Source organism: Rhinolophus ferrumequinum, chromosome 10 (genome assembly GCF_004115265.2).
Source record: "Rhinolophus ferrumequinum isolate MPI-CBG mRhiFer1 chromosome 10, mRhiFer1_v1.p, whole genome shotgun sequence".
Taxonomy (NCBI): Eukaryota; Metazoa; Chordata; class Mammalia; order Chiroptera; family Rhinolophidae; genus Rhinolophus; species Rhinolophus ferrumequinum.
In genome coordinates, this window is record NC_046293.1 from 81,441,749 (window position 1) to 81,469,291 (window position 27,543).

At 36.8% G+C, this 27,543-nt stretch overlaps 1 protein-coding gene across 6 annotated transcripts in view; it reads right to left on the minus strand.

Moving 5' to 3' along the window:
* ATP2B1 (ATPase plasma membrane Ca2+ transporting 1) overlaps positions 1–27,543 on the minus strand; it is a 119,214-nt gene that overhangs the window by 16,204 nt on the left and 75,467 nt on the right. For all 6 annotated transcript variants that reach the window (XM_033118360.1, XM_033118365.1, XM_033118362.1 and 3 more), the window contains exons 7-18: positions 26,668–26,706; positions 25,752–25,913; positions 24,050–24,264; positions 21,343–21,585; positions 19,712–19,953; positions 16,715–16,952; positions 11,750–11,929; positions 11,044–11,131; positions 10,566–10,672; positions 2,229–2,420; positions 1,781–1,994; positions 1,149–1,360 (exon numbers count right to left, since the gene is read on the minus strand). In XM_033118360.1, the coding sequence (XP_032974251.1) occupies positions 1,149–1,360; positions 1,781–1,994; positions 2,229–2,420; positions 10,566–10,672; positions 11,044–11,131; positions 11,750–11,929; positions 16,715–16,952; positions 19,712–19,953; positions 21,343–21,585; positions 24,050–24,264; positions 25,752–25,913; positions 26,668–26,706 (2,132 nt within the window). The remainder of the gene's footprint in view (positions 1–1,148; positions 1,361–1,780; positions 1,995–2,228; positions 2,421–10,565; positions 10,673–11,043; positions 11,132–11,749; positions 11,930–16,714; positions 16,953–19,711; positions 19,954–21,342; positions 21,586–24,049; positions 24,265–25,751; positions 25,914–26,667; positions 26,707–27,543) is intronic.

The following is a 27,543-nucleotide window of genomic DNA, read 5'->3' on the forward strand; positions in this document are numbered from 1 at the left end:
GCAGTTAAATTTTTCCAATCCCCACATACTAAAAACAGAGAAAATAAACCTAATTTTGTTAACAAGTAAAAGCTACCATTTCAGCATGTCATGAACAATGATTTTTATAAAATCTAAATAAAATACTTTCAGAAACGATATAGCAAGTAAGCAACATTTCTACAAAAATTTATAGAAATTGAAAAGATCAAGCAGAAATCGTTTTTACAGAAATCATTAAGTCTAAGGTTTTGAGTTTCGGTATCCATGGTGCACAAGGTATAGGCTGAATAAACTGTTTAAAATTCTAGATCTTCATTTTGAAACAAGATCACTGATTAACTATTGAAAAAGCTCACTTTTTAATCTGAAATCTTATTGTGTTTACTGACTTCCTGGTGTGATTACGTACCATTCATTTACCTATTTTGATTACACTATACAATCGTACGCACAGAAGAGTACCGCAGAATTCAAGATGCTATAAAAACACAGGTATAATACAGTCATATAAAATCATTACATGCAAAATGATCCTTCATTTTGTTCTTAGAATGACCTCTATAAAAATAGAAAAACGATCAGTCTTTCCTATTCATTCCCAATCCCTCTCCTCACACCCCAATTTCCAGTCCCTTTTCTGTCCTGTTTTGACAATATTACAAAATGAAAAATTGACACGTATGAACACAGGATGCAGCCATTCAGAATAACGTGGAATTTAAAATATTCATTTCAAAACCTTTAATAATTTAATAACAAACTCAACTGTAGAAATACAACTGCTATTAATTGCTAGAAGCAATTAAGCGATCACTCTAACTAACCCAGAAAGTGGTAAACTGTGAGATTTACCTTAAATAATATTAAAATAACAGTTTTGACCACAATGATGCAGAATGAATCAGAATCAGAGTGAGTGTGAAGTATCACAACTACAGAAGTCTTAATTAAAGTAGTGTTAGCTTAACACTCTTCTCACCTGTAGAATTTCAGGATAGGGCAAGTTTTCATGTAAGTTATGGTATTTAAAACTCTTTTTAAAATATCGTCAAGGCAACACGTAGAAGCCCTACACATTGCAATCAAGTAATTTCTGGAACAAGCCACCTGTTTACCTAGTATCTCCCACATAATCAAATTTGACAATGTCTTCTTCAATTACCCACCTGTACCACAAAAGTGCCTAAAACAATTGTGCAGAAGATGGCATTATTAAAGATTCCTTCAAACACGTTTCTTTCACCATGAATTTTCCGGGCATTTATTTCGTTGAATAGTTGCATCAGCACAAAGGTATTAAAAACAATGGTGTAATGTTCAGACGGAGGAGCATGCAAAGGAGCATTTCTTCCACTGTCAATATCAAAAAACTTTTCTCCTGAAAGAGGAAAAAATTACTATTTTGTAATTATCATACAAAATAATTTAACATTTTCAAGGAGGTATGCAGTAACAAAAGCAGACCTTTGTTTGATCCCAAATGATAGCTAGAAAGAGTTGGAAGGGACCTGGGATTATCTAGTTTTCTCTCCTCTTCTAGATAAGGAAAGTGATGCCCCCCAAACTATGGTGACATGCTCAAGATCACTTCTCTGAGTTAGTGACAGAGCCAGGACAGGAAATCAGGACTTCCCCCCACTTCAACCATACTGCCTTCCCATGTTTACTAAGCATCCACTGACATAGAGGAGAAATTAAAGCTACATGAGGAGTCAGAAAGATAATAACTTGTGTCCTTGAAAAATTGGTAACATTAAAACATCTGGGATATTAGCTTTACCAGGCACTGAATTCTTACCAGCAAACAAGAGTGTAAAGACTACTACAAGTTGATAGAATGCATGACCCAAAATATTCTTCATCATCGTGCGTGAGATGAGAGGCTTATTTCTACCGTAAGGTTTCCGAAGCAAGAGAGATTCGGTGGGGGGTTCAGTTGCCAGAGCCAGGGAAGCGAGCGTATCCATTATGAGGTTTACCCACAGCATCTGCACAGCCTTAAGTGGCGAATCCTAGAAAAGACAGGTTTCCTAATAGACATTCACAGCTCTTCAGGGACTCAGCAATTCTCAGGAAGCCTTTTGTATGTAAGAGCTTCGAGGACAGAACAGGAGTGCATCTTTATATGAATTAACCTAAAATAGTAAGTTCCAGCTGATTGAAATATTTAAGTAGTTTAAAAAGGCCTATATTACACATATGCGCTTTACAGTAAACAGGTTTTAAGGAACAAACTCTCAACCTACTTGAGTAATGCAGGCGCCTGTGAAAGCAACGATCACTGCTACTACATTAACAGTGAGCTGGAACTGCAGGAATTTGGAGATGCTGTCATAGACATTTCGTCCCCACATAACGGCTTTAACAATGCTTGTAAAGTTGTCATCTGTGAGAATAATATCAGATGCTTCTTTAGCTACGTCTGTTCCAGCGATGCCCTATTAAAAAAATTCTGTGAATTAGACTAAACGTCTAAAATACAAGTTTTCACTATTCAAAAGGATAATACTCAAGTAATAAGCCAAAAATTTACCAGTATAGTTAAAAAAATCACTGATTTAAATTTACGGTACAGGAAGGTAATATAATTATTTTAAGATACCATCTCTCAGGCATTCTACCTTAGGAGACATCAAACGTAAAGAATGAGGCATTGAAAACAAAAGTTCAAATTGGGTTAAAAAAAAAAAAAGGAGGAATGGATACAGGCATTCCCCTAGTTCCTTCCAAAAGTCATACAAAAAGATATGCTAAAAAATAAAAACTCACAAGGTTAGTGGGAAAGGAGATACTGCAAGAAAATCTTAACAGGCTGGAAAGCAGATGATTAAATAGTAAGTAATGTGAGAGACAACCCCCCACCCCGCCCCCAGAAAATTGAATCCTAACCCAACAGGAGGGAAAGCAGAGAAGTAGACTTTCTGCAATACAGAAATCTTGTATACTGGGTGGGGGTGCCAAAAAAAAAAAGGACACATTTTAAGCGATGTTATCTACGGATTACTTTTCAAAGTTGAACTGAACTACAGTAGCAACGTGTAGTATGACGTTCACTCCAAAGATGGCGTTAATCAAATGAATGGTAGCTTCATTCATTGTATTACAATTTTAATACAGTTTTTTTCCTGTCTTAAAATGTGTATACATTTTTTTGGCACTCTCTGTATATGGCTCAGGACTTGGCAGCACAGGCAGTAGGGGTGAAGGTGTGAATAAGAACAGGAAGATTTCTTGAAAGTCTACCAAAGACACTGAAGAAGTACTTAGAAGGTCCAAACTAAGGACAACAATGTCCGTCAACAGCAGAATGGGATGGGTTAGTAAGTTATGGACTAATAAAAATGAGTGAACTACAGCTGTACTCAACAACACAGACGAGTCTCACAAGCATAATGATGAATAAAGGAGGCTGGAGTCAAGATAATACATAATATATTACTGTTACGTACCAAGTTCAGAAACAAAAGTAATCTTCAGAATACTGATTATCTTTGCGGAGTGACATGGCACTGATTAGCAGGGAGTGACTGAGGCCTCTGGGGTATAGGCAAGACTCTGTTTCTTGCCTGGCACAGAATAGGTCTGTTCACTTGTGGTAATCCATTCAGTTGTGTACTCATGACCTAGGCACTTTTCTGTATGTGTGTTATATGTTAATAACAAAATGGAAAGGCAGCTCGATCCTCAGAGCCCCTTCCCAAGTCCATGCAACCAGGCAATTTGCCACTCCCTCTGATATGGCTGAAGACTGCCTGCTAATTGACTAGAGGAAGTATGACACAGAATGTCTAGACTGAAGGGTACCAAGCACTGTTGAATATAGGGGTGCTATATTGAAAAAAAGGGGCTTAAGAGTAACTCTGTTTAATGTACGTCGAGACTACCACCTTTCTTTCTCTCTCTACTTGTTTTCCAGTATACTAGTATAGAGGATTGCTCTCTAGGTAGCAGATTTGAAGGTTCTTTCCTTGAAAATCTGATCACCTCAAGAGAAAGATCTAAAAATACTGCATTTCAAGGTATCCTAAAAAAGTAAAATGGTAAAGCCAGATCACTTTATTGAGAAGCTTCTAGTTGACAAATCCCACCTATAGGCCCAAGGCTTTCCAGCTTTATACCAGCAAATAGGGAGAAATGACCAAGAATCAATCACCTGACTTCTGAGAAAAGCACTAACCTGAAAGACAGAGATTAAACCAAAAGGAAAATGGAGACAGACTCTGCAGAGACAAAAGCTCATTAAAAAAAAAAAAATCAAATCTTTAGAAAGGTAAAAATAACAGCAATGAAATAAGAACAGGATGTTAATTAAAACAAGAACAAAAACTCAGAGAACCAAAAACAACTCTTAAATACAAAAATCAGGGGGAACATTCCACAAAGAAGAAACAAGGGAGAGGAAATACTAGTATAAGAAAATTTCACAAAATTGAGGAAAATGAGTTTTCATAGTAAAAAGCTGCTCTAAGACAAATCATCATGACAGTCAGAGGACTGAAAACAAAGTAAAGACTCATATACCTCCAAAAAGGAGGAAAAAAACCCACCAAAACCCCAGAGGTTCAAAATTCAAAATGGTATGTAACAAACGGAACAAATTCAAAATTCTAAGTGAAAACAACGTCCAATCTAGATTTTTTATGCTAAGTCAGATTAAGAATCAAGAGTGAGGAGAGAATGGAGAGTTCAGTCATAAAAGTTATAAAGAAGTTTAACTCTCATAACCCGTTTCTCAGGAAGCTATTGGAGGAGATGGCTACACTACTACATGAGGGAGTAACCCCAAAAAGATAATGGCATCAAACACAGGAAATACAAGATCAAACAACATAAGAGAGAGGTAAAGGAAATCCTCAGGGACGGAGGAAAACAAGACAGCTGTGTAGCAGGCCTAGCAAACAGTGAGTCCAGGTGAAATCATGTTCAGAAGACCTGGGAGAGATTCCTCTAAGGTGAAATTGGTAAAAGTACCAGATGCCTCTGATGCAGTGCAAGGAAAACGTGGCGATGAATTAGTGTTAAGCACACAGAAAAACTAAGCAAAAATAAATAAAATTAAAAAGAAAGTAAATGAAAAAGACAATGTATAGGGAATACAAAAAGTTGTGCAAGGAAATAAAATTACAGTAGATCACATGGCTCAGCTTGGCATAGCACTGACAACCACAGTAAGGACTCTTGCTCGATCCAAAATTATGGAAGAATGACAGGATAGGTCAGGTGTAAATGCACACAGGGGTGAAAGTGGTGTGTGTGCCTGTACACGTGTGCCTGTGGAAGTGCTAAATCCTTATTGTCCTTAATGCTTTACACTAAAAAAAATTAAGAAGCACTATGCACTATAATCATGTCATTTAGCTGTATGGAGGCAAACAGTTAAAGTACTTGGTTTCCTTAGTCAAAAAATGAGCTGGGAGAAATGATAAGTGGTAGGTATTAAGGTATTAAGTCTTATAGAACTATTTGCCTAAGTGCTATGAATATATTGTTTTAATAAACAGAAAGTTCAAACTAAGCTTTTCTCGAAATATTTAACGAAGGGACAGTTTTAATTTAAAATTTTAGCTCTAAATCTGAATATTTTACTTTTAATGGGCAACAATTATTTAACACAAGCCCAACAGGTTTCCTTATCTCTAATTATTCTCTTGTCTTTTACAAATGCCAATCTCATCACTCCCTTGTTCAAAATCCTTAAAAATTTCCAGTTATTGAAACAGTCATAGGGATCTAAAGTACAGCGTAGGGAATACAGTCAACAACATTGTACTAACTAGGTGTGGTGCCAGGTATATATTAATTTTAAAATTAATTGGTATCCCAACAAAAACTAGTTTCATAATCAAACAAGTTTGGGAAACTTTTCATAAAAAAAAAGTAAATAGGTTTTTGCTGAGCTTCTCCCGAGCTGTATGCTAAGACGCAGTGTGTCTCCAAACTAATTTTACTCCATCAGAAATCAGTCTGGAAAGTGTGTATGCACAGGATAAAGGAACAAATTCCTTATCTTGGCCTTCAAGGCCCTTCTCTGGTGGCCCAGTGTCAACCCTCCCTGTTTCACATCCCACTGTCAACACCACCACATCCTCTCCTATTTATGTTAAAACTACAGTCATGAGCCGTGTAAAGATGTTTTGGTCAACGAAGGACCGAATGAATATATGATGGTGGCCCCGCAAGATTAGATAGAATGGAGTTGAAGAATTCCTATCTCCTAGTGACGTTGTAGCTGTTGTAATGGCACAGCGCACGCATTATTCACATGTCTGTGGTCATGCTGGTATAAACAAACTTGTGCTGCCAGTCGTATAAAAATATAGCGCATAGAATTATGTACATTCCACAATATTTGATAATGATAACACATGACTATGTTACTGGTTTATGCATTTACCACACTAGACCTTTTATCGTGATTTTAGAATGCCCTCTTTCTACTCACACACACAAAAGTATGCTGCACAAAAGTGTGCCGTGTTATGCCCACAGCAGCCTCACACATTCTTGTGTTTACCGAATCTCTTGGAGATTGCATTATTCTCTATTGTCCTTGGTTTAATCTTGTGTCCTTTAGTACAGGAACATGCTGTACAGGCTTGTAGCCTAGGAGCAGGCAATGTCATATAGTCTAGGTGCAAAGTAGGCTGTATCATCCAGGTGTGTGTAAGTGCACTATCTGATATTTGCACAAGGACCAAATGGCCTAACAATGCACTTCTCAGAGCACGTCCCCACTGTGAAGTGGCATTTGATGGTACTCGCAATTCAATGAGGGTCCCCTGGCTGTACTTTTCTACATGCTTTTCTTCCTCCCTCAGCCCAGATAGCACTGCTTTCAGAAAACCTTTCCCAGTCTCTACTGGCAGAATCAAAGACTTCTTCCTAGAGGCTTTCAGCATGTTGTGTTTACTCTTTCACTGGCTGCTACTAAGCTTTGATGATCTATTTCCTTGTGTGCTGAGCCTTTAGAAAGCAGCAACTACATACCTCTAATGTTTCTGGACCAGAATACTGAAAATAGTTTCTGAATGTTTGGGGAATAAACAAATGGATCCTTTATTAATTCAAACTTTAAAAAGACAAAATTTTAATTACTTAGAGAAGATCTTATTACCATATAATAGAGGTATTTGCTTATACAAATACACCATGGCAACGTAGTCTTTGATAGAAGAAGTATCTGTACATGTGGTTAACTGAATTTTTGGTAGAAGAATAATGTAATACAGTAGCCCCACTCTTAACGGTGGAGGATACGTTCCAAACCCCCAGTGGGAGCCTGAAACTGCGGATAGTACCATACTCTGTATTATACTGGTTTTCCCTAGATACATAAGATACAGACTTATGACAAAGTTTAATTTATAAATTAGGCACAGTAAAAGATTAACAATGTCTAGTAAAAAACACCAATTATAACAATATACTGTAATAGAAGTTATGTGAATGTCGTCTTTCTCAAATATCTTATTTTACTGTACTCATCTTCTTGTGATGATGGGAGACGATACAATGCCTACGTGATGAGATGAAGTGAGGTGCATGATGTAGCAACCTCAGTGTACAATTGTTTTTCCTTAGTAAGCTGAGAACTTTTACGTTTTCAGTCACTTAAAGGAAGCGCTTTATGGCTTTTCTCTGGCATATCCAAATTGCCAGCATCACTACTCTTACGCTTTGGGGCTATTATAGAGTAAAACAGGGTGACCTGAACACAAGCACTGCCATTCCAGATCTGACAACTCAGATGGCTCCTTAATGACTGATAGGTAGTAGCGCACACATCGGGGAGACCCTGGACAAAGGCACAATTCACAGCCTGGACTGTCCAATTCGCCTTGGACGGGCAGGCCAAATGCAAGATTTCATCCCGCTACTCAGAACAGAGCACAATTTAAATTTTATGAACTATTTCTGGAATTTTTCTTTTAATATTTTCAGGAAGCAGCTCTCAGGTGACTGAAACCATGGAAAGCAAAACCATGGATAAAGAGGGGAGCTACTGTATAATAAAAACATAATGTAATAATATATTATTACGTAAAATAATAATAAAAATAATGTAAAAAACATAATAATAATATATTAATATATAGCTATAGCTATTTAACCGATAGATAAATAGCTGGGGTTCTAAAATACTATTTGTGCCTTAAGAATAAAAGACAAATTTAGAAAGGACTAATCAACAGCAATTTCTTGTGGGTATCTAATAAAAGCCCAAGACAAATAATTTTGCCTTTGTTTTAAAATACGAAATTGAAGAACTGAACAAATACACAAAGTAAATTCAAGCTTGAGCAACACTACTTTCAAATCTAAGCCACTAAGCAATGATTCTTTCTCTGCATTTAAAAAATAAGTTTAGATTTTTTGATGTGCTGCCTTTAACAAAAAGTGGCACAATGGGCCTAAAACCTTCAGGGTTTATAAAGAAAGCAGTCACTGTACTGTGTTTCTGTTTGAATTACTATATTTACCTACATATACAGAGGGTGCCAAAAAATTGTATACACATTTTAAGAAAGGAAAAAACTGTATTAAAATTGTAATACTCAATGTATACCGATAACAAAAGATGAATACAAGTCACATTTGACTCTTGCAATTACAGGAGGTGTTCAAAGTGGTTACCATCAGCGTCTAGACACTTCTGATTACGGTGAACTACGGCTTGAGCAACGTTGACCCAAGTGTCCACTTGTATCGCTGGGCATGCCGTTTCAATTTCTTCACACAGTAACATGCGTCTCAAACTTATCACGAATGTGTGCAATTGTTAGGCGTGTTGGAGGTTCTGTTGTATTAATTGTCACTGTATTTCTACAATGTTCTCGAATTTCAAATACCGCTCCAAAATGGTCTCGTGCTCCTCAAATGACACCCGTGCTTCCGTCATTTTCTTTGACTGTCCTGCCTGTTGCATGGTGATGCTAGCATTTATTTAATGAACACCGTCTTTTGAGCGAATGTCACACTACACATTGCTACCGTAATTCAACTTCGAAAAGTAATACATAGATAACATCTCTTAAAATGTGTATACATTTTTTTGGCACCCCCGATATTTAAAGCCCTTAGTATCTGCTTTAAACACTTAAGTTTCATGAAGAAAGTATTTTTTAAAATTTTAAAATACAATGTACATAAATGCCTTTCTGGTCAGCTGTCCAGATGTAAGAACACTCCTAAATGCTCCAGAGCAGCAGGGAGTGATCCTGTGTTCCTAAAGTAAATGATTCTACTTGCCTACAGCCCAAGGAACAGCATTTATATATTACTTATCCTTTCAGCTACTCTTCACAAGTCTTCAGAAGTTCATACAATGTGCTGCCACCTGTACTAAGTTTGGGATAGGATAGGGTGGGGATCTTTGGGTTCCTAGCCAATAGTTGATAGCTCTACCCATGTCATTTCCTTTTTCCATCTTGCTCACTCCTGTTGAAAGGCTGACACCATGGTGTTGGTTCTGCTAAACCCCTATTTTAGTAGGAAAATACCAGGATGACAAAATATGCAAATAAACATTGGTACACATATTCTCTTATCTGAAACCTTTGGGTCCAGACTGTTTCAGAATTTAGCCTCTCATATTTTAGAAAGATGAGGCACGTAACTTCTATCACAAACTTTCTCCGACTGGGCTTGCTACAAAAACACATTAATATCTCTACAATGGCTATGAATGTTCGTATTAAGTGGGGCAAGTAACATCCTCACATCAGTTCAGGATAAGTTTTGCCATCAAATGAGTCTGCTGCAACTTTAGGAAATCAATTTCAGCTTTCAGATTTTTTAATTTGAGAATTATGATTATGGACCTGTACTTTCCAAAAATGAAAAACAACAACAACAACAAAAAACTAATCGAAAATTAAATAAAATACTTAAATTTTCTATGGCACTGAGGGTATAAAAGATTCACTCCTACACTGAAAAACTGGAAGAAATAGATTCAAAGACGTAACAACCTAATTTCAATGATTAAACACTGAGGTAGTATATGTATTTCATGATATCAATTTTATAGTAAATGTTTTATCAGTACTATGACACAGTGTAAGAAAATGACAATGAAATGCTTTAATTTTCTAGCACTTTAAATAATCACATCTAAATTGAGAACTTTGGGGGGGAAAAAGCAGATTTTTTTCAATCAAAAAAGATTACATCTATTAAATATAAAATGATGACATTCAGTTACTTTTAAGAAGTATTCTGAGTGGAAGAGTCTCAATTTTTTTTTAAACTTTAATACATATAACTCTTCTAAGTTTCTTTCTTACTGAAGAGGATTGTTGCAAGGATCCGATGAGATGACAGATATGTTACAGAGGATACGTAAATGTATGATCTTATAATTGTTCAAGAGAAGTCATCTTCCAGCCAGATTTCACCATACCAAATAAAGTCAGTGTATAAACTAATTACTTATAAATCAATTTAGGCTTTTATATTATTTCTCAAACTAATCTTGAGGGACAGTGTCTAAAATCAATAGCAACTGAATAAAAAGCAAACTAACAAACCAAACACACACAAAACCTCGCTTGTAAATTACACGTGACTAGGTAAGTTCCTACCATTGCAAATCCAACATCAGCTTTCTTCAGTGCCGGACCATCATTGGTGCCATCTCCGGTTACAGCTACCACCTGGCGCTGTTCTGAGACAGTGCTGTCAATTATACCTGAAATCAAAGTAAACATGTGTGTTGTAAAAACTCTCCCTTTAATTGATAAGGTGATTCTGCAGAATATCCTAAGTCAGTTTGAGTGACGCAAGGTTAAAAATAAATAACTAAGCAAACAGGAATGGAAACTGCTGAGATGCGAGACAAGGACCAACGCCAGAAACTAAGGTTATGTTAGAAGCAATATCCTGTTTTAATCACTGAAGATTAACACGTTCACCGAAGGCATCAAAAGGAAATCTATTTAGCTTTTATTGGACAAGATGATATCCATGACTCAATCTAAAATTCAGTATCTGTTACTATTTTAGGAAGTAGAACATATTTCTGTATTAAGGAATTATGAAATAATTATAAAACCTACTCACCTTTAACCAGTGTGTGTTTGTCAGTAGGAGATGATCTTGCAAGTACTCGAAGCTTTGGCCAAATCTTGTCTATCCGCTCTTGCTCAATCTATAAATTTTTGTCAAAGTTAAAACGTGCCCAAGCCTAGTTTCATAATTCCAAATTAGTTATCTGGCATGTATCCGTGGTTCTCAAAAGTGTGGTTAACAGACCAGTAGCACCAGCAACAATTCCTGGGAACTTGTTAGAAATGCAAATTCTTGAGCAAGGCCCTACCCAGGTTTATCTTATTAAATACTTGGGGGTGTGCCATATCAATGTTTTAAAAAGTTCTCCAGGTAATTCTGATACATACTCAAGTCTGAGAACCACTGCTATCTGTATCATTACAAGATCAGATTTTAAAAATCTCCCCAGTCTCTATGAAAACTCCTTAATTTAGCATAAAAAAGCTCAGAGTTTGGGGTCCCCTAAAATATACTTCCTATCAACGTTTCAAAACTCTCCTCCCATTACTCGCTTACACATACTGTACTTTGGAAATTGGCTTAAACTTAAATTTGTCAGTTATCCCTTTTATTTCCTAAAATGCTAATATTTTGCTTTTCGAGGTGCAGACTGCATTTATTCACACGTGATGCCTAATGCATAGTGCATATTCAGTATGTTCTTGCTGAATGAAATTTCTAATAAAAATACATCAATTAAAAAAAACAAATCCCTTACCTCTCCTTTTTCATTTCGTATTCTCCTGTTAAAATCTTTGCCTTCTAGGCACAAGAAATCTTCGCCAGGATGTAAAATACCACACTTGGTAGCAATAGCCCGAGCGGTATTAATATTATCACCAGTGACCATCCGCACAGTAATCCCAGCCCTTTGACATTTCTTTATTGCATCTGGTACCTGGTTTACATGAAAAAAATCCGTATTACGACAGAAAATTAGTATTTCCAGAAGAAAAAATCCCAACGAATATGCATTACCTCACAGTCCCACAAATCATTTTAATTACAACTTGTCAATATTTCCTGAATTATTCCCAATAACCTCTTCTTTCCTCTTCCACGGCCACAGTCCTAGTTCGGGCTTCATTTTCAGTTGTCATGCAACTTAATTTGTTTGCATTATTTACTTACCATAGGCTTTCTACCTTTCTGGTTTTACTGCCCATACACCACCAGTTAAGTGTTGGTGCTCTGTAGGGTTATGGGTGGTTCGCCTACTCTCTTCCCTTCAACTAACATCTGTGCGCTAATAACTTTCAAATCTGTCTCTTGCCCCGTCTCATTGTGATAGCTGGATTTACAGTCCAAGAGAAAAGTGAGCATCAGAATTTGGGTGTCCAAAAGGAGAGCACGTGTTCTAAACCTGCTTATGGAGCAGAAACCTGAGGGTCATCTGACCTCTTCCATCCCGCTACCCCATACATCCTGAAGGGCTGGAGATTTTACCTCAAACCTTCCCGTGTCCCTAGTGCTTGTTGCCTGAGCTATTACAACAGCTTTCTAATTTGTATCCCTCTCTTTATATTTGTTTCTCCTTTAAAACATCTGACATACTTGACAGCAGCGTTCTTTTTCTAATACACTTTCTTAGAAATATATGACTCCCCAATTGTTACACTATAAACCACCAAGTCCTCAGTGTAACTCGAGCCTCAAAATAGTTTTCTAGATTTATCTAAAAATTTTCTCCACTATATAGAACTTGATAGATGAATAATCTACACTATTAGTTCTGTGCCTTTGTTTTTGTAGTTCCCTTTGCCTAGCAAAATGCTTTCCTGCTGTTCTCTAACCAGAAAATCCTACTAGAGCAAAGGTTGCAAATGCAAATAAATACTATAGGGCCATGCAGGTAACATAAATGAGGAATACATGCTGAAGGTTGACAAACCCCAGACGAATGCCTGATGAAAGAGCTACTCAGCTCTAGCCTATTTTTACCTCTGGGGAATGAGAGCCCGATGTTGACAGAACCTACAATTTCACAAGAAAGCAGAAACCCAGATTTGTGTGTACTCTCTCAATATTTAATGTTTTAAACACACACACACACTCTCTCTCTCCCTCCCCCCCCAAAGATAACGTAACTGAAGGGTAAATTTGGCCTGTAAGCTGTTTGTGACTTCTATTATAAATACAGTTAAGTGTTCATCTCTCTGGGAGCTTTGATGGCCTATCTAGAAAGAATTGTGCCTTCACATTATACGCACACCTCTATTACAGCTCACGTATCATTTTATAGTTATTTGTTTACCTGAGTTTTCAGCAATTCAATGAGCTTCTTGAGGGTAGAACCCTGACCTGCTCATGTCTGCATCACCAACGCCTAGTACAATGCCTTCATTTAACAAATAAGTGCCTGACATATAAGCGGAGCTTAGTATTTGTTGAACTACTGAATTAAATATCGTCGGGAAAATAGTCACCCTTAGGTATTTTCCAAGGAGGCGCATATTGTAAACAGGGTACCACTGCGTCTTAGGAACATGTGTGCAATTTTAATTACTAGCAACATAAATAAATATGTATCTGTATATTTTAGGGTTTACAATGTAAAAGGATATCCCTCCATCTAGTGAACTCTTAGTCATTCACATCTTTGGACAGAAATATCACATGCATTCTCTTAAACTAGTATTTACTGAACGCCAGGCACTATGGTAGGTGCTGGTGACACAGGTGAGTGAAAGAACAGAGCCTGCCCAGATTATGTGAAAAAAAGAAATAAAAATCAGTATTTGATTTTGAAAACACTGGCCTGCTGTATAAATGTAGTATATATCCAGATACCTCGTTTAAAATAAAATGTGTCCATTAAGTACTCACTGATCAGAGGTTATCCTGAGATCATTTGGAATAGTGGAACAATGAATAAGAGGAAAAAACGGGTCACAGGTTAAAACTATATGGCAAATAACACTGAAGAAAGGCAAACACTTATTAATTGTCCACTAACCACCAAATACTTTCACTTAAAACTCTCAAACTACCATCATTTTTACAGATAAGACACTGAAGAAAAGCTAAGTACCTTGTTCAAGTACCTACATATATGCAGTAAAGCTGGATCTGTCCTAGATACCTAATTAATCTAGATTCTCTCTATATCAGAACGTCCAAGTCCAGAATACTCAAAGCTGTTTCATGTGACACTGTCTCATATTAGTAAAAAAGTACCTATCTTATTTTGAGATACTAAAAAAATTAAGTGCCATTTCCATGTTTAAAAATAAAACTCTCCATCAACCTCAATGCCAAGAACACAATACTATATACTTTCCAAAGGACAAAAGTTGCAGACATTCTGATTCAGTATTGTATTTAGATAAGACTTAAGCCAGAAGTCAATGTATAAAACTTTGAGTGGTTTGCTTTGAGTAACGGTTGGTAAAAATTATCCACCTGGATGTTTCCTAAGCATCTGAAACTCTAAAACCCCAAAACTGAATTTATCTTGACCTCTAAATATGCTGCTTCTTCTGATTCTCTTATTACACTGTTGTGATACTATCCACCACCCACCCAGTTATGCAAGTTAGAGACTGATTCCCCCACTTTGGGAAGATGCCTAATTGTGGAGATATAGTAATCTTAAACAGTCGTTTGCTACACACTCTCCTCAGGAGATCTCCTTAAGCCTCAGATGTGAATGCTTCAGCCTGGACTACTTTTAAGCTCTTAGGCCCAAATGCCTATTTGACATACATTTGGATGCTTCGGACACCTCAACAATGTTAAAAACAGTATATCCAAACCAAACCTAGTCATTCCTATTGGATCTACCTCCATTCACTTTGCAATCATCCCTTTCTTTCCCTCTTCCCTGGCAAATTATAGTTCTAAGCCATGGTCATCTCTTGCCTGGGATTCCTGCAATAATCTTACTCGCTTCCCTACTTCTACTCCTCTTTCTTTCTAATTCATTTCTTACATGGTACCTAAAATAGTATTTTAACAACATGAATCATGTCATTCCCCAGCCTGAAAATCACTAATTTTAGAATAAAATTTACAGCGCTAATTGCCTAGTACAACCAAAGATAATCTCATCAGTACCTTCTTGTCCATACTGTTCACCATACTGGCCTCCTTTCCACCTCTGAAATAGAGAAATACTTTCTCACCTTTAGCCCCCTGCATATTTTGTTCCATTTGCCTGGAATACTCTTCTTGCAGCTATTCACATGGCTGCCTCACTGTCAGCCATCCAATCGCAGCTCAAATGTCCTATCCTCAGAGATTCCTAATGTGGTCTCTCTCAATTACCTTATTTTATCCCCCGCGCATATCCTTTCTAGCCCTGATCATATTTGTACTAGTCTTATCTGATGTCACCCTCATTCCCTCCATGCCATCCAGAATGTAAGGACTATGAGGGCAGGGAGGAAATCTTATTCCTCACAGGATGTGTTTTCACTTGGCACACAGTCCATGTAGCCATAATTTCGTCTGTCTAGTTGTCTTCCTTCTCTAGAATGTAAGTTTCGTGACGATTTTGTTGACTGCAGTGTGTCCAGTTCCTAAGAGTACCTGGTACGACACACTGGGTGCTGAATTAATTAGTTGATAGTAAACAAGAGCTGGTTACGACACACTGGGTGCTGAATTAATTAGTTGATAGTAAACAAGAGCTGGTTTTGCCTTTGTGCTTTCACTCACATTGCTTTTTTGCTCAGAATGTGCCGACTCCTCTCTCTCTTGGTTTAGCTAACGCCTCCTCATCCTAGGAAGTTTTACTTGACCACTCCAGTGGTTAATATAGCATGGGTTTTAGACAGAGCCCGGGTCTGAACACTCTGGGCTCTATGGTCTAGAGCTCACCTCTACACAGCTCAACTTTTTTTCCCCATCTATCAAATGAGAGTAATGATACTCATAATTCACAGAGGTGAACATTAAAATAACTAATACAGGTAAGGCACTTGGCATTGTAGCTGGCACACAGTAAGAATGCAATAATAAAATGCTATTACTTTAGAATAGGTTGAAGGCTCATGTCCTGTGCCTATATATATCTATCAGTGAATTAACATCCTGGGTTATAATTCTCACATTTGCCCATCCCCACCAAGGACAGAGATCAGACCTCAACAATTGTTATGTTTCTAGTACACTAGTATAGTGCCTGGCACACAGTGGTTAGTCAATCAACTTTAAAAAAAAATGATGTAAAGAGGAAAGCCAAGTTTAGAGCTGCATGCTGTCCAATACGGTAACGTTTAAATTGATCAGTGTTTCAGTTGTACTGGCCATACTTAAAGAACTCAGAGTCACACATGGCCAGTGGCTACTGTACTGAACAATACCTAGAATACCTATTTCTGTCATCACATAGAGTTTAACCGGACAGTGCTGATCTAAAGACTATGCAAACAAATAACTTAATGGCATCTACTATTTAATTTAATGTATCAGTTGAAAACCCTACTCAGGTTAAGGCACTGTGCTAGGTTATGGTGCTCTCAACACACAGGATCTCAAAGGAAGCTGTCTAATTAAAAACTATAAATAGGTAGTATTGCATCACAAGCACTATTATTTATTTCACTTATCTTGGATTCACACAGAAAATAACAAAAATCACAGACACCACGAATTTTACTGGCAAAGTGGTTACAGTTAGTGCCCAGATCCTCTATATTTAACAGACTCTGCACATGCAGAACACAGAATGTTTCACCACCTCAGGTCTCACAGGGTCTTCAATCCCCACAACAGCAATGCATGTAAGGCCGGTGACAATATCATTTTCATTATCCCACTCTGGTTCTGGTTCTCCTGCTGGGAAATCTCTGAATGCAAGACATATGGTTCTCAAGCCTTCTGATGCCATCGGTTCAATCACAGTTTTTACAATATCATCACGGTCCCTTGGTCTGAACACTTTTGCCTCACCATTAGCACTCAAGATTTTGAAGCACCTAAAAGGAAATGTTGAATCCAAACATCAATAATTAACAAAAATAATGGTAAATGCCATTTAAGTGAACTGGAAGGGCTAGAAAACATGGGATCAGATATCTGGAAATTCAGAGAACTACGTATGTATGTTACATTTTACATACTTAAAACATATTCACTTTTCACTCTTCCCTTTATGAAGCAGACAGTTCTGATTTTTATGGTTCTCATTTGATAGTTCTCCTCTTCATCAGTTAATCTAGACAGACTCTAAACCTTCTCTTTTAGAAATGCAGAACTTTCATATTTTAACAAAGAACCTCTAGTGGCAGAGGAGAATTATACACCTACCCATTTTGGTACAGACTTAGACATTAATTTCAATTAACACAAAATTCACAAATACTTTTTTTCTTTTAAAGTAAAAAGCCAAGTTCAATCAACCCCTTACCTGAGACGTTGTTTCATCACCTATACTGTTTTAAACCATGAAAGAAAAAAAAATAACTTACTGTTAAAATAAGCATTCTCTTAGAATGAGAGATAATGCCAAAATAGTTTTATTGTCAGTGACACTAACCACAACTTTTTAATTATGTGGTCAATAAAAGTTACACTGTAGACTTCCCTATTGAAAGTTTATTTTTCACATAGCCTCTCTACGCTCCTCTCCCACGATGATGGCCAAATCCATTTTCCGTTTTGATTGTTTTCCAAAGCCTGCCATCACTGCTGAAGAGTTCCACTCAAAAGTTGTACCAGTACCTTACACTTACTGTATGCGAGACCAAAAGCTGCCTCCTCACTGCCCATCTAATGAACATCAACATCACTCCAATGATTTCAGTGTACAGCTAGTCCTCATTTATTGTTGCCCATAGGTTCTGCAACTTTAAGTGAAACAATGTACAATGAAACCAATTTCACCATAGGCTAATGGATATAAACAATTACGGCGCCTCATCAACGAACGTTACAATGAACGACGTTGAACGAAACGACGTTCTCCGAGGACCTGCTGTAAATCTAGAATTTCGCCCAGATACTTACTTTTTCTTCATCATCTATATAATATTGCCTCCTAAGTCCTATATATTTGTCCTCTCAACAGTCTTGTGAATGGAGCCTCCCTTTCCTTTCCCTCCCCCCGCTACTGCCTCCTTCCGGCTCTTCGAGCTCAAGCTCTTGTAACAGCCTTTTACTTGGTATCCATCTCCGGTCCATCCCTTCCCCTCTAACCCACCTTATTCCCTGATGCCAGATCATCTTCAACCACAGCTTTGATCGCTCCACTGATGAAGAAATTCTTCAGTCTCGTTCTCTGGCCTACTTACCGAAGTTTTAACTACTCAGCCTAACAGCGAAGAGCCTCTACAACAAAATGTGAGTATCACTGTGGATACAGTTCCTGTATACTTACTATATAGCAGACTCCATGCTATATGTTTCATATGCATTATTTTATTTTACTTGTACAGAGTTGGTGATTATCACCCTCTTTTTTCAGTGGAAAATAAAATGGAAGCTAAGGAAAGAATCTCCCTAAAATCCCAAAGCTCATTAGTTGCAGAAGAAGAGTCAAAGCCCGATTGGTTCTTGATTTTAAAAAATCTCCCCTGTACTACCTGCTACCCAGCAGCAAGCCAGGATGCAAAACTCCTAACCTTTCACACTGAAATCAGATAACCAATGTACGAGGAAGGGAAGAAAGTTCTCTGCGGCCTGTGTGCCACAAAAGCCCATGTCTTCCCAGCTGAAATACACTACTAGCTACTCCCCGCGCTGTGGCCTGCACATGCCACCTCCTGTGCTCTGATGTGGCTTCCTTTCACCTTGATACACGTACTTCTGACCGAAACCTATCTTAAATGCTGCATCCTTCACAGCACAACCTTTTACCCTCAAACCTTACCTATTTGTCATATGCTGCCTTTTCACTGATTTTACATCTGTCTCAAGTCTGTTAGGCCACAGTCTGTCAAGTATTTAAGGCAATACTAGATTATAGTCCATATAACGGCAAATTAAAAGTAGAAATATTTTAAATGTTGTAATTTCAAATGAGTTCTCTATTTCCAAAATTGGTCTTAAATTTCTTTTAAAAGTCTTCTACTTCTCTATTAAAGAAACCAAAATAATTTCAATACCTGTAACAGCACATTCACCTTAGGGAAAGTACAGATAAACACGTAATGTCAAAACTGAAGCTACTGGTCTATACGAGGGCAGTAAAAAAGAAAGATTACCGTTCAAAATGACAGGAGATATTTAAATATGACACTGCAGCAGAAATATGATAAATCCTCGCTCTGATATAAAAGGAAAATTCTCAAGATTTAGTTTTAATGCTTTGCTATTTTAAAAACTAACCTATAATTTTTTCATCACATTTCTGAGTCTACTGTCTACAATGCAGTGTTGAAGACACAAACTTCAGTTTTTCTTCACGGGAGGCTTACTTTTCATGATCCTATATAACAATGAAATCAACACGGCTAAAAACAAACATTAAGGGTTTACTTTATTAAATCTACCAGACTGAATGTAATGGGCTTATTTTCCCTCTAGCAAAATAGTAAGAAATAAAGAAGCTGGAGTATGAAAATGGCAAAATACCATGGGCAAACATCTGGATACCATTAATATACTAAAAAGCTCTGAGGTTCTATCAAATGCCTGATGGTCTCACAAAAAGAAAACAGTAACAATAACAATGTGGTTGGTATTCCATAAAGTAACTATAGTTAGCAATTAATTCACCTAAGCATTTTACTCTTACTTTTTCAGAATTATCTCAGATGCACCCTTGCTGAATATTCGGTAACTTCCATCGGAATTTTTCAGGACCGTACTCATGGACTTCCTAACAGAATTGAAGGTGTAGACTTTGTACAGTGCTTCTTCTGGTATTTCATTTCTAACATCCTGATAATCCCGTTTTAAATCCAAAAGAAGTCCCAACAAGGCACATTCAGTTTTATTACCAACATGACGAGGTAATCCACCCTCTTTCTCTGGTGGCTATAAGAGAAAAAGGTTTAGAAGACAGTACCATCTTGTTTCTCTATGACAGTTTAATTTCCAACGGAAAACAGAATGCGACATTCTAAAGCAAAATAACACACGGAACTTCTATTAGTATCAGCCGTTCTGAGGGGCACAGAAAGGAGAAGCGCTCTATGAAGAGAATGGTATGGATGCCAGTCTCAGCCCTGCCAGTTACTAGCTGGGTGAACTTTTGGCAAGTTACCCAACGGCTGGGATCCTTGGCTTGAGCATCTGAAAAACAGGAGCACTTAGGACTCAAGAATTAAATAAGTCATGAAAAGTGTAAAGCTGGTTCCTGATATATATGGTGTGGGACTTAATAAATTTTAATCCCTTTCTTTTTCTGTTTTCACTGAACATTTATAGCAACGAATTCAAAATTAAATCTACTTTACAAATTTTTATGACTTAAAATAAAAGTATTTGCATTAAAATAAAGCACTGCTGCCTCAACTATATATGGAAGCGTTCTTTTTTTCTCCCCATAGTCTCTTCACAAGTATCACCTCATATATTCATCACAACAGTATAAGGGCAGATGTGATCATCTTCACTTAACAGTTAAAGAAAGTAACGCTCGGACTTTCAGCTAGTAAAAGGCACGGCTAGATCGAGAACCAAGATCCTGTAATTTTCCAGTCCAATAATCCAATTCAGGCCTATTTTTAGCAAACGACTTGCAATATTAATTTTGTTCATGGGCTTCATCCATGAATCATTAGAACACATAACAAGTGAAACAATTTCACAATTTATGTTAAAAATAAAACATTTAAAACTTGACAAGTTAGAAATATTTTATTCTAAGGTAGTACGAGTCTAGAGTTACTTTATTGAGTTAGTTCCAAAAGGTCTAAGGATCGCCTTATAGGTAGGATCTACTGAGAAACCAGAAAGAACATAATACAGCAAGTATATACCAAACATCACTTCAAGCTGAAATCTGGCTTCAAAATTTTCTCTAAAAAATTGAGAGTTGACTTTCTACTATTTATTTTTTCATCTACAAAAGTCTACAAAAGTAAGATAGCCTGATCTTTTCACAAAATGAGCTTAATAAGAATTTAAAATTAAGAACTTGTTCCAGTTATAAGGCTTGAGAGTTCCTAAACACAGATGTTTTAAAAATAGAAGAAAAATACAAATATACAGAATACAAATGTTGATCAATAGATCTTACTTGTAACAAATTTATCAAAAAAACTTACATATACATCATATAACTGAATGCTTTTTAAAAACACAATTCAGTTCTTCAATTTATATATAGCAATGGCAGGTCTCAAGAGCTACATACAATCTAGTCATTACAAATTTAAAAATCAATTTTCATATATAAATGAATTACTAAAGACACCTTACCAGTATTTTTGATGTATAAGCACAATTCACAGAAATTCCTGTTACAAGATAGGACAAGATATTTGGTGGAATAGCTTCTGGTTCAGGAATCTTTTTATAATGTTTTTCATTTATGTAAGCTTGAACAACTGTCATTCTGTTCATTGTCAATGTTCCTGTTTTATCTGAACAAATGGCTGTAGCATTTCCCATGGTTTCACAAGCATCCAGATGCCTTACTAAGTTATTATCTTTCATCATTTTCTACAGTGACAAAAAATATCTAGTTAAGCTACATATAACACCAATCACCGTATTACATTAAAAACTGCTTTAAAATCAGAACTAAAACTCCCAGCTATATGCAGATACACATTATAAAGCAACAATACTGGAAGAATTTGAGTAGATGTGACCTATTCAAATAAGCTAATGAGAGGACTAGCTTTCTGGGGTTTCAATAATTTCACCACTGCATAACATCATCCAGTAAATGAATCCAGATACCCGCACCCCTATGCAAATCATACTGACCACAAGCCTCCAACAGCTCCTGGGAAGTATCCTCACATTACAAGGCAATCTGTACTGTTTAAGTACAGAGGTACATAATAACAGTGTAAGAGTATATTAACATTTAAGGATTAAGTCTCCTTATAAAGTGAAAACAAAAAATGTATCAATCACCAAGGAAAAAGTAGCTTGTACCAATTAAAACATAGAGCTTGTGGGCAGGTAGTTGCCGATTTCTTTCTTTCTTTCTTTTCTTTTTTTTTTTTTTTGACTGTGATAGATTGAGTTAACATATCAAATCCAGAATAGGTCATTTTTATCTTTTCCATATGCTGGGACACTTGGTATTCTCATCCTTTGGATCACCTCTTCCTCTTATTTACAAGAACAAAAAAGATAGTTTCTAAAAAATCAGTAGTCCCAAAAAGCATTTAAGTTAAAATGTTTGATAATTCTCAAAACATACGTGGAATGAGTTAAAAACTACATCGAGTTATTTTACAGTGTGTTCTTTGACTACTAACATGCAAGACACTGCAAAAAACTGGTTCTTTGAAGAAATAAATATGGGGAAGAAAGATGCGTACTCCCCAAATTAATACTGGCTTGAATTAACATTAAAGTTATATAAAAGAATGAAGTCTGGCAGTAAAGAAAATGTGTTCAATTGTGCACAGCATTAACAGAATTCGTAACAGGATCCTCAGTGAAACTAACAGTAGTTGGTAATATCTGGGCTAAATATTTAATAAAAGCTTAAACAACAGTAGTTAAAATGCTCTCATTTTCTATTAAAGGCATGCAAATCAATCGGGCTTACATCTTTTTGATCAATTGAAAAACCTGTATCATTAATGACTATTCAAAATGAACTAATGACAGTACTGGTAAAATGACTGATCGATGTGTCTGAAGTATGTTTACCCCAATTATTCAAAATTATTTTAAAACATCTAAAGAGGACAAACAGGCAATTACTGTATTTTGTCATCACTTTGACACATTTACCAACCATTTTATTTTTGAAACAAAAGATGTGAAATGCCTGAAAAAAACCACACAGCTCAAATAATAATCAAAAAATATTCTTATCATGACAGGTCTATTGTCAAGTGCTTGGGAATACTGAAGGTGAGAGTGTTAGAGCGGAAACCATGGCTAATTATATCGGTCACATCAGCAGTGTTACTTAAGGAGAACTGCTCGTTAACTTAAGGAAATTGACAAGAGCAGTGTTCTTCCATTAAGTATGATTTTACTTGCGGAGGCACTTTGAAAGGAAGATCAAAACTGCCCAAGCTGAAACTTCTTGAAATCAAACTTACCTTTTCCATGTAAGATTTAAAATCAACACAAATAAATTAATCTTCAAACAGATTATTACTTTACGTAAATAGTAGTTAGCAAAGTCATCAAAGTGCATTTTCAGCATTCTAGTTGGAAAACAAGGATTGAGCTACTGTAAAATGAGTGATCAGAGAAGGTGACATTTGAAGAGACCTGGATAAAGAGAGCAGATGATTCAAAGGAAGGAATGAGTAGCTCTGAAGTGAGAACACGGCTAGGCTATTTGAAAACAGCAGGAAGACTGGTGAGGCTGGACCGGAAGGAGAGAGAGGTGGATTAGCACCAAGAGGTAAGCAAGGGCCAGGCTGGCAGGGTCCCGCAGGACATGGGAAGGAGCGGGGATCTTATTCTTAGTGTCATGAAAAGCCACTGGAGCTTCACACAAGGAAATAATATGATCTGAATTACTGTTTTAGGAACATGAGTGCCTACCTTGTGAAAGCTGGACGGTAGGGTAACGGGGAGGAAGAGTGGAAACAAGCTGGCCTGAGAAACGTGGATGCAAGTAAACCCTCCGGCCCTTGGGCCACAGGTAAGTGACAGTCTTACGTTAGTCTTACAGATGGGAAAGAGGTGACGACACAAAGGACAACCTGACTATCATGCAATGGAAACGAGGCCAGACTGTCGAGCAGAGTCATGCTTAGGTTCTGCACCAAGGCTGTCCTCCAGGGAGGTCTAAGTCTCTGTGGCCCGGGGATCTTCAGCTGGAGAAAGGCAGGGAGTCAATGACAGAATTTTCAAAGAAAACTGTAAATTTATGGAATTCTCTGACTTTCTGAATCAGAAACAAGAGTAACCAGACACGTGCTTTCTAGACCAGCTGAGGCTTTACGCTTAGAACAGCTCCTTACCCATTGCGACTTACCTTGACTGAATAGGCCAGTGAGATTGTGACCGCAAGTGGAAGACCTTCTGGCACGGCTACGACTAAAACTGTAACTCCAATAATGAAGAACTTCACAAAATACTGTATGTAAATCGGTGTGCACTCAGCAAGCCATGGTCTCTTCTGAACCCAGAATGTATCAATTACAAAATATAACACTAGGATGATAACTGTGATGGCAGACATCAACAAACCTATCAGTATATTAAAAAATAAGTAAATAAAGGAAAAGGTAATTATTTGAATATTTCAGACAGTACTCATTGTCAGTTATATACTGGCCACAGGAAGAATCATAACTGGTTTGTTATTATTTACTTTAATTTCTCTGAGAAACCGTTAACTTCTTTTTTGGTACCTAACTCATCACTTGACATTGTCATACTTAATTTCTGCTTCCAAGTAGACCTCCGTCCCCAGGAGAACTGGGAGAAAAGCATTTATGATTCTTTCCTAGACTTAATTGTATCTTCGGTCTTCTACGAAGGCTGAGACAAAATAACAGGCAATGACAAGGAAATAACAAAAGTTTAGCATAAGCTAGCGCTTTACATATGGGCAACTTGTCTGCCGCTGAAAGAGAATCCAAATAGAATCTGATCAATGGGAAGACTTGAAATTAAATGTTCAATCTTACATTCTTTTATTAAAAAACCACAAATTATCTCTTAATTTTTTGTCTATCCTTACTGCTTCATTAACTTAGAAGACCAAGAGTTAATCATACATTACAAACTATTTACCTCTCTATTTTGTGGGTAATTTAGTCTCTGATAAATGAGGAGTAAAAAACAAGGCAAGTCCATGTATCTGGGTCTAATAACCCAATCCAGTGCCTACTAACTACTGTCACTATCTTTTCTCCAACATTATAGCGTCAGTATTACCACTTGGCTACATATTACAAAAAGCACGCATTTGCCATTAGATAATAAGCTTCTTGAGAACAAAAGCAAAAAGTTCATGATTTCCAACATACTCCTAGGAAGTAATAGATTGATGCAATATAAGTGATTTTAATAGTATATGCTGATTTAGGCACACGTGTTCTTTTGCAAAAAATGATACTGCTGGAGGGCATGCTGTTTTTATTTAAGAGTTTTTTTTTTTTTTTTAAAGAATGGTTCTCTCAACAGGTGTTTTCTAGTGATGGCAGCAATTTAGTACTTTTAGCTTCACCAGGATAACTCTTTAATTAATCCATTTAACTGAACTATAACTTTTAAAAAACACATACCTAAATTGTCCATAAATAGTCAATAAAAATATAAACAAAATGTGTGGTGAAATTTTTTTATATTAAAATACAGTTGGATAACCTGTATGGGATAACCTCACTGCTAGCCCTCTCTGCACTGCTCCCAGAAATTCAGAAATGAAAGCATGGGCTTATGAATTGGACAGACTTAGGCTGATCTTAACTTGACCACTTATTAAGCTAGCTGACAAAGGACACTTCCCTCTACGTAAAGTGGGATGACAGCCTCTAAGCTGCAATGATAGTAGGAGGCTTGACAATAACTCAAAAGGCCTGGTATACATTGTGGCTGAAATAGAAAATATTTCCAACTCCCCTTCCACTCACAAAGAAACGATTTCCAGACTGAAATGTGACAAAAGACGAGTTTTAACCAGAGAGTATTTTAAAATACAACCCCTTGTTTTCCTTTATGTATCATACCTGCTTTGCCAATCTGAACAGCCAGCTTTGTAAGTTTCCCTTGTAGAACAGATTTTTCCTTTTTTGGCAAATTTGCTTTCTTTTTGTCTTTTTCATCACCGTCTCCACCTTCTTCACTCTTCAAAGGCTGCATTTCCATGGCTGCACCATCTTGGGCTTTTGCTACATTTAAGAGCAAATATAACTTCACTACCTTTTAAGGGCACACGTAACTACCGACATTTTTAAGCAATTTTTGATAAAAATCAGTTTGTTTCAGAAAACTAGAAAACATTTAAACATGCAGCTGTGTATGTGTACATGTGTATATCTATCCAATGAAAGTAAGACAATAGTGACACTCAGTTGTGAAACTGTGCACCATAACTGAGCACGTTGTGTTAGACAACAAGGACGAAGCACAGGCAGACACACAGGGCCCTTCAACTAAACTAAATGCCAAGTCATTTCTCTTCCCGTGTTGTGTTAGGTGATGAGACTTATTCATAACACCACAAATCCCTTCCATATAATCCCTAACACAATGTAGAACATTAGGTATGAACTTACATATAGAGAAATATGCATGTATTTAGACTCTTAAATAGATGCAAAAAACATTTACGTTATATATTTTGTTTCTTATGCATTTTGGCTAGCAATTATATAGTAACCAATGTTAAAATACCCAAAATGCTTAAGTTGAAAGCTACCTACATCTGGATTTTTCTATACTTACTACCACAAATCACAATTAAAATCTTACTAACATTGTAAGGCAGCATGACTAAGGCAATGACAGGAAGAGAGATTAACCCAAGTTAACATGTATTGTTATTTTCCCTGCTACATGTATCCTAAACTTTTGGATAAATACCGTGCCCAGTAGATATATTTTTGAATTCAATGAAAAGAAATTAACTCCTCCTGAACTTACCTTTGTTGCGATTCTCAATAGCTCCATCTTGTTTCTTATCTGTAGGAACAAAATGGGAATTAAAGCTTTCCAAAAGAAATGAATACAGCCATACTAAATTATGCAAAGGTAGTTCACATTTCTATAACAGCATTGTTACACAATGGTACGTGTGTGTGTGTGTGTGTGTGTGTGTGTGTGTGTGTACACACACAGATCAGAAAGCATCTGGCTTGTAACGACCTGCTGGGTCAATCACTCCCTAGGTTGTAACCATAGGGGAATACTCCAAAATAATTTTGGCATCTATGCTTGTTTAATTTCTCCAGAAGGCTTTACTTTTTTTTTTATGCTGTGATAAACCCAAATATGGTACAAGAGATTTTCAAACGACATACAGACATAATCCTAAGAAAGGAGAAAAGGGCAGGGGAAGAGAGGAAGGGAGGAATGTCATAGAAACACACTAGGCAGGAGAACTTTGATGGGAATGAGAATATAAATAGTATGTATAACCAACAGGGGAGCCAACTAAGTAAAACTAGAATATGAATGTATAGAATAAGCCAGTAAGACTACCAGTTGAGATAATTCCAATAATCGGCTTAGCTATAGAGAAAAGAGAAAGATGAGAATGTCTGAAGCAATAAAGTCATCAAGGAGGGAATGGGTCTACTGTTCGGAGTAGGCAGGCTAATATTAGAAATGACAAAGAGGAAGCAGAACCATTCAGCCTGTTTTTCTTCCAGCTGCTCTATCAAGGAGAGCTATCTTCAAACTGGAAAACGTGGAACAAATATGGTCAAGAAAGAACAGAGGCTCCAGATAATTGAGGAGATAGTAAGAGAATACCAGGCTACTTTTAATGAGCTCAAGATTGGAGAGAGACCAGAGAGC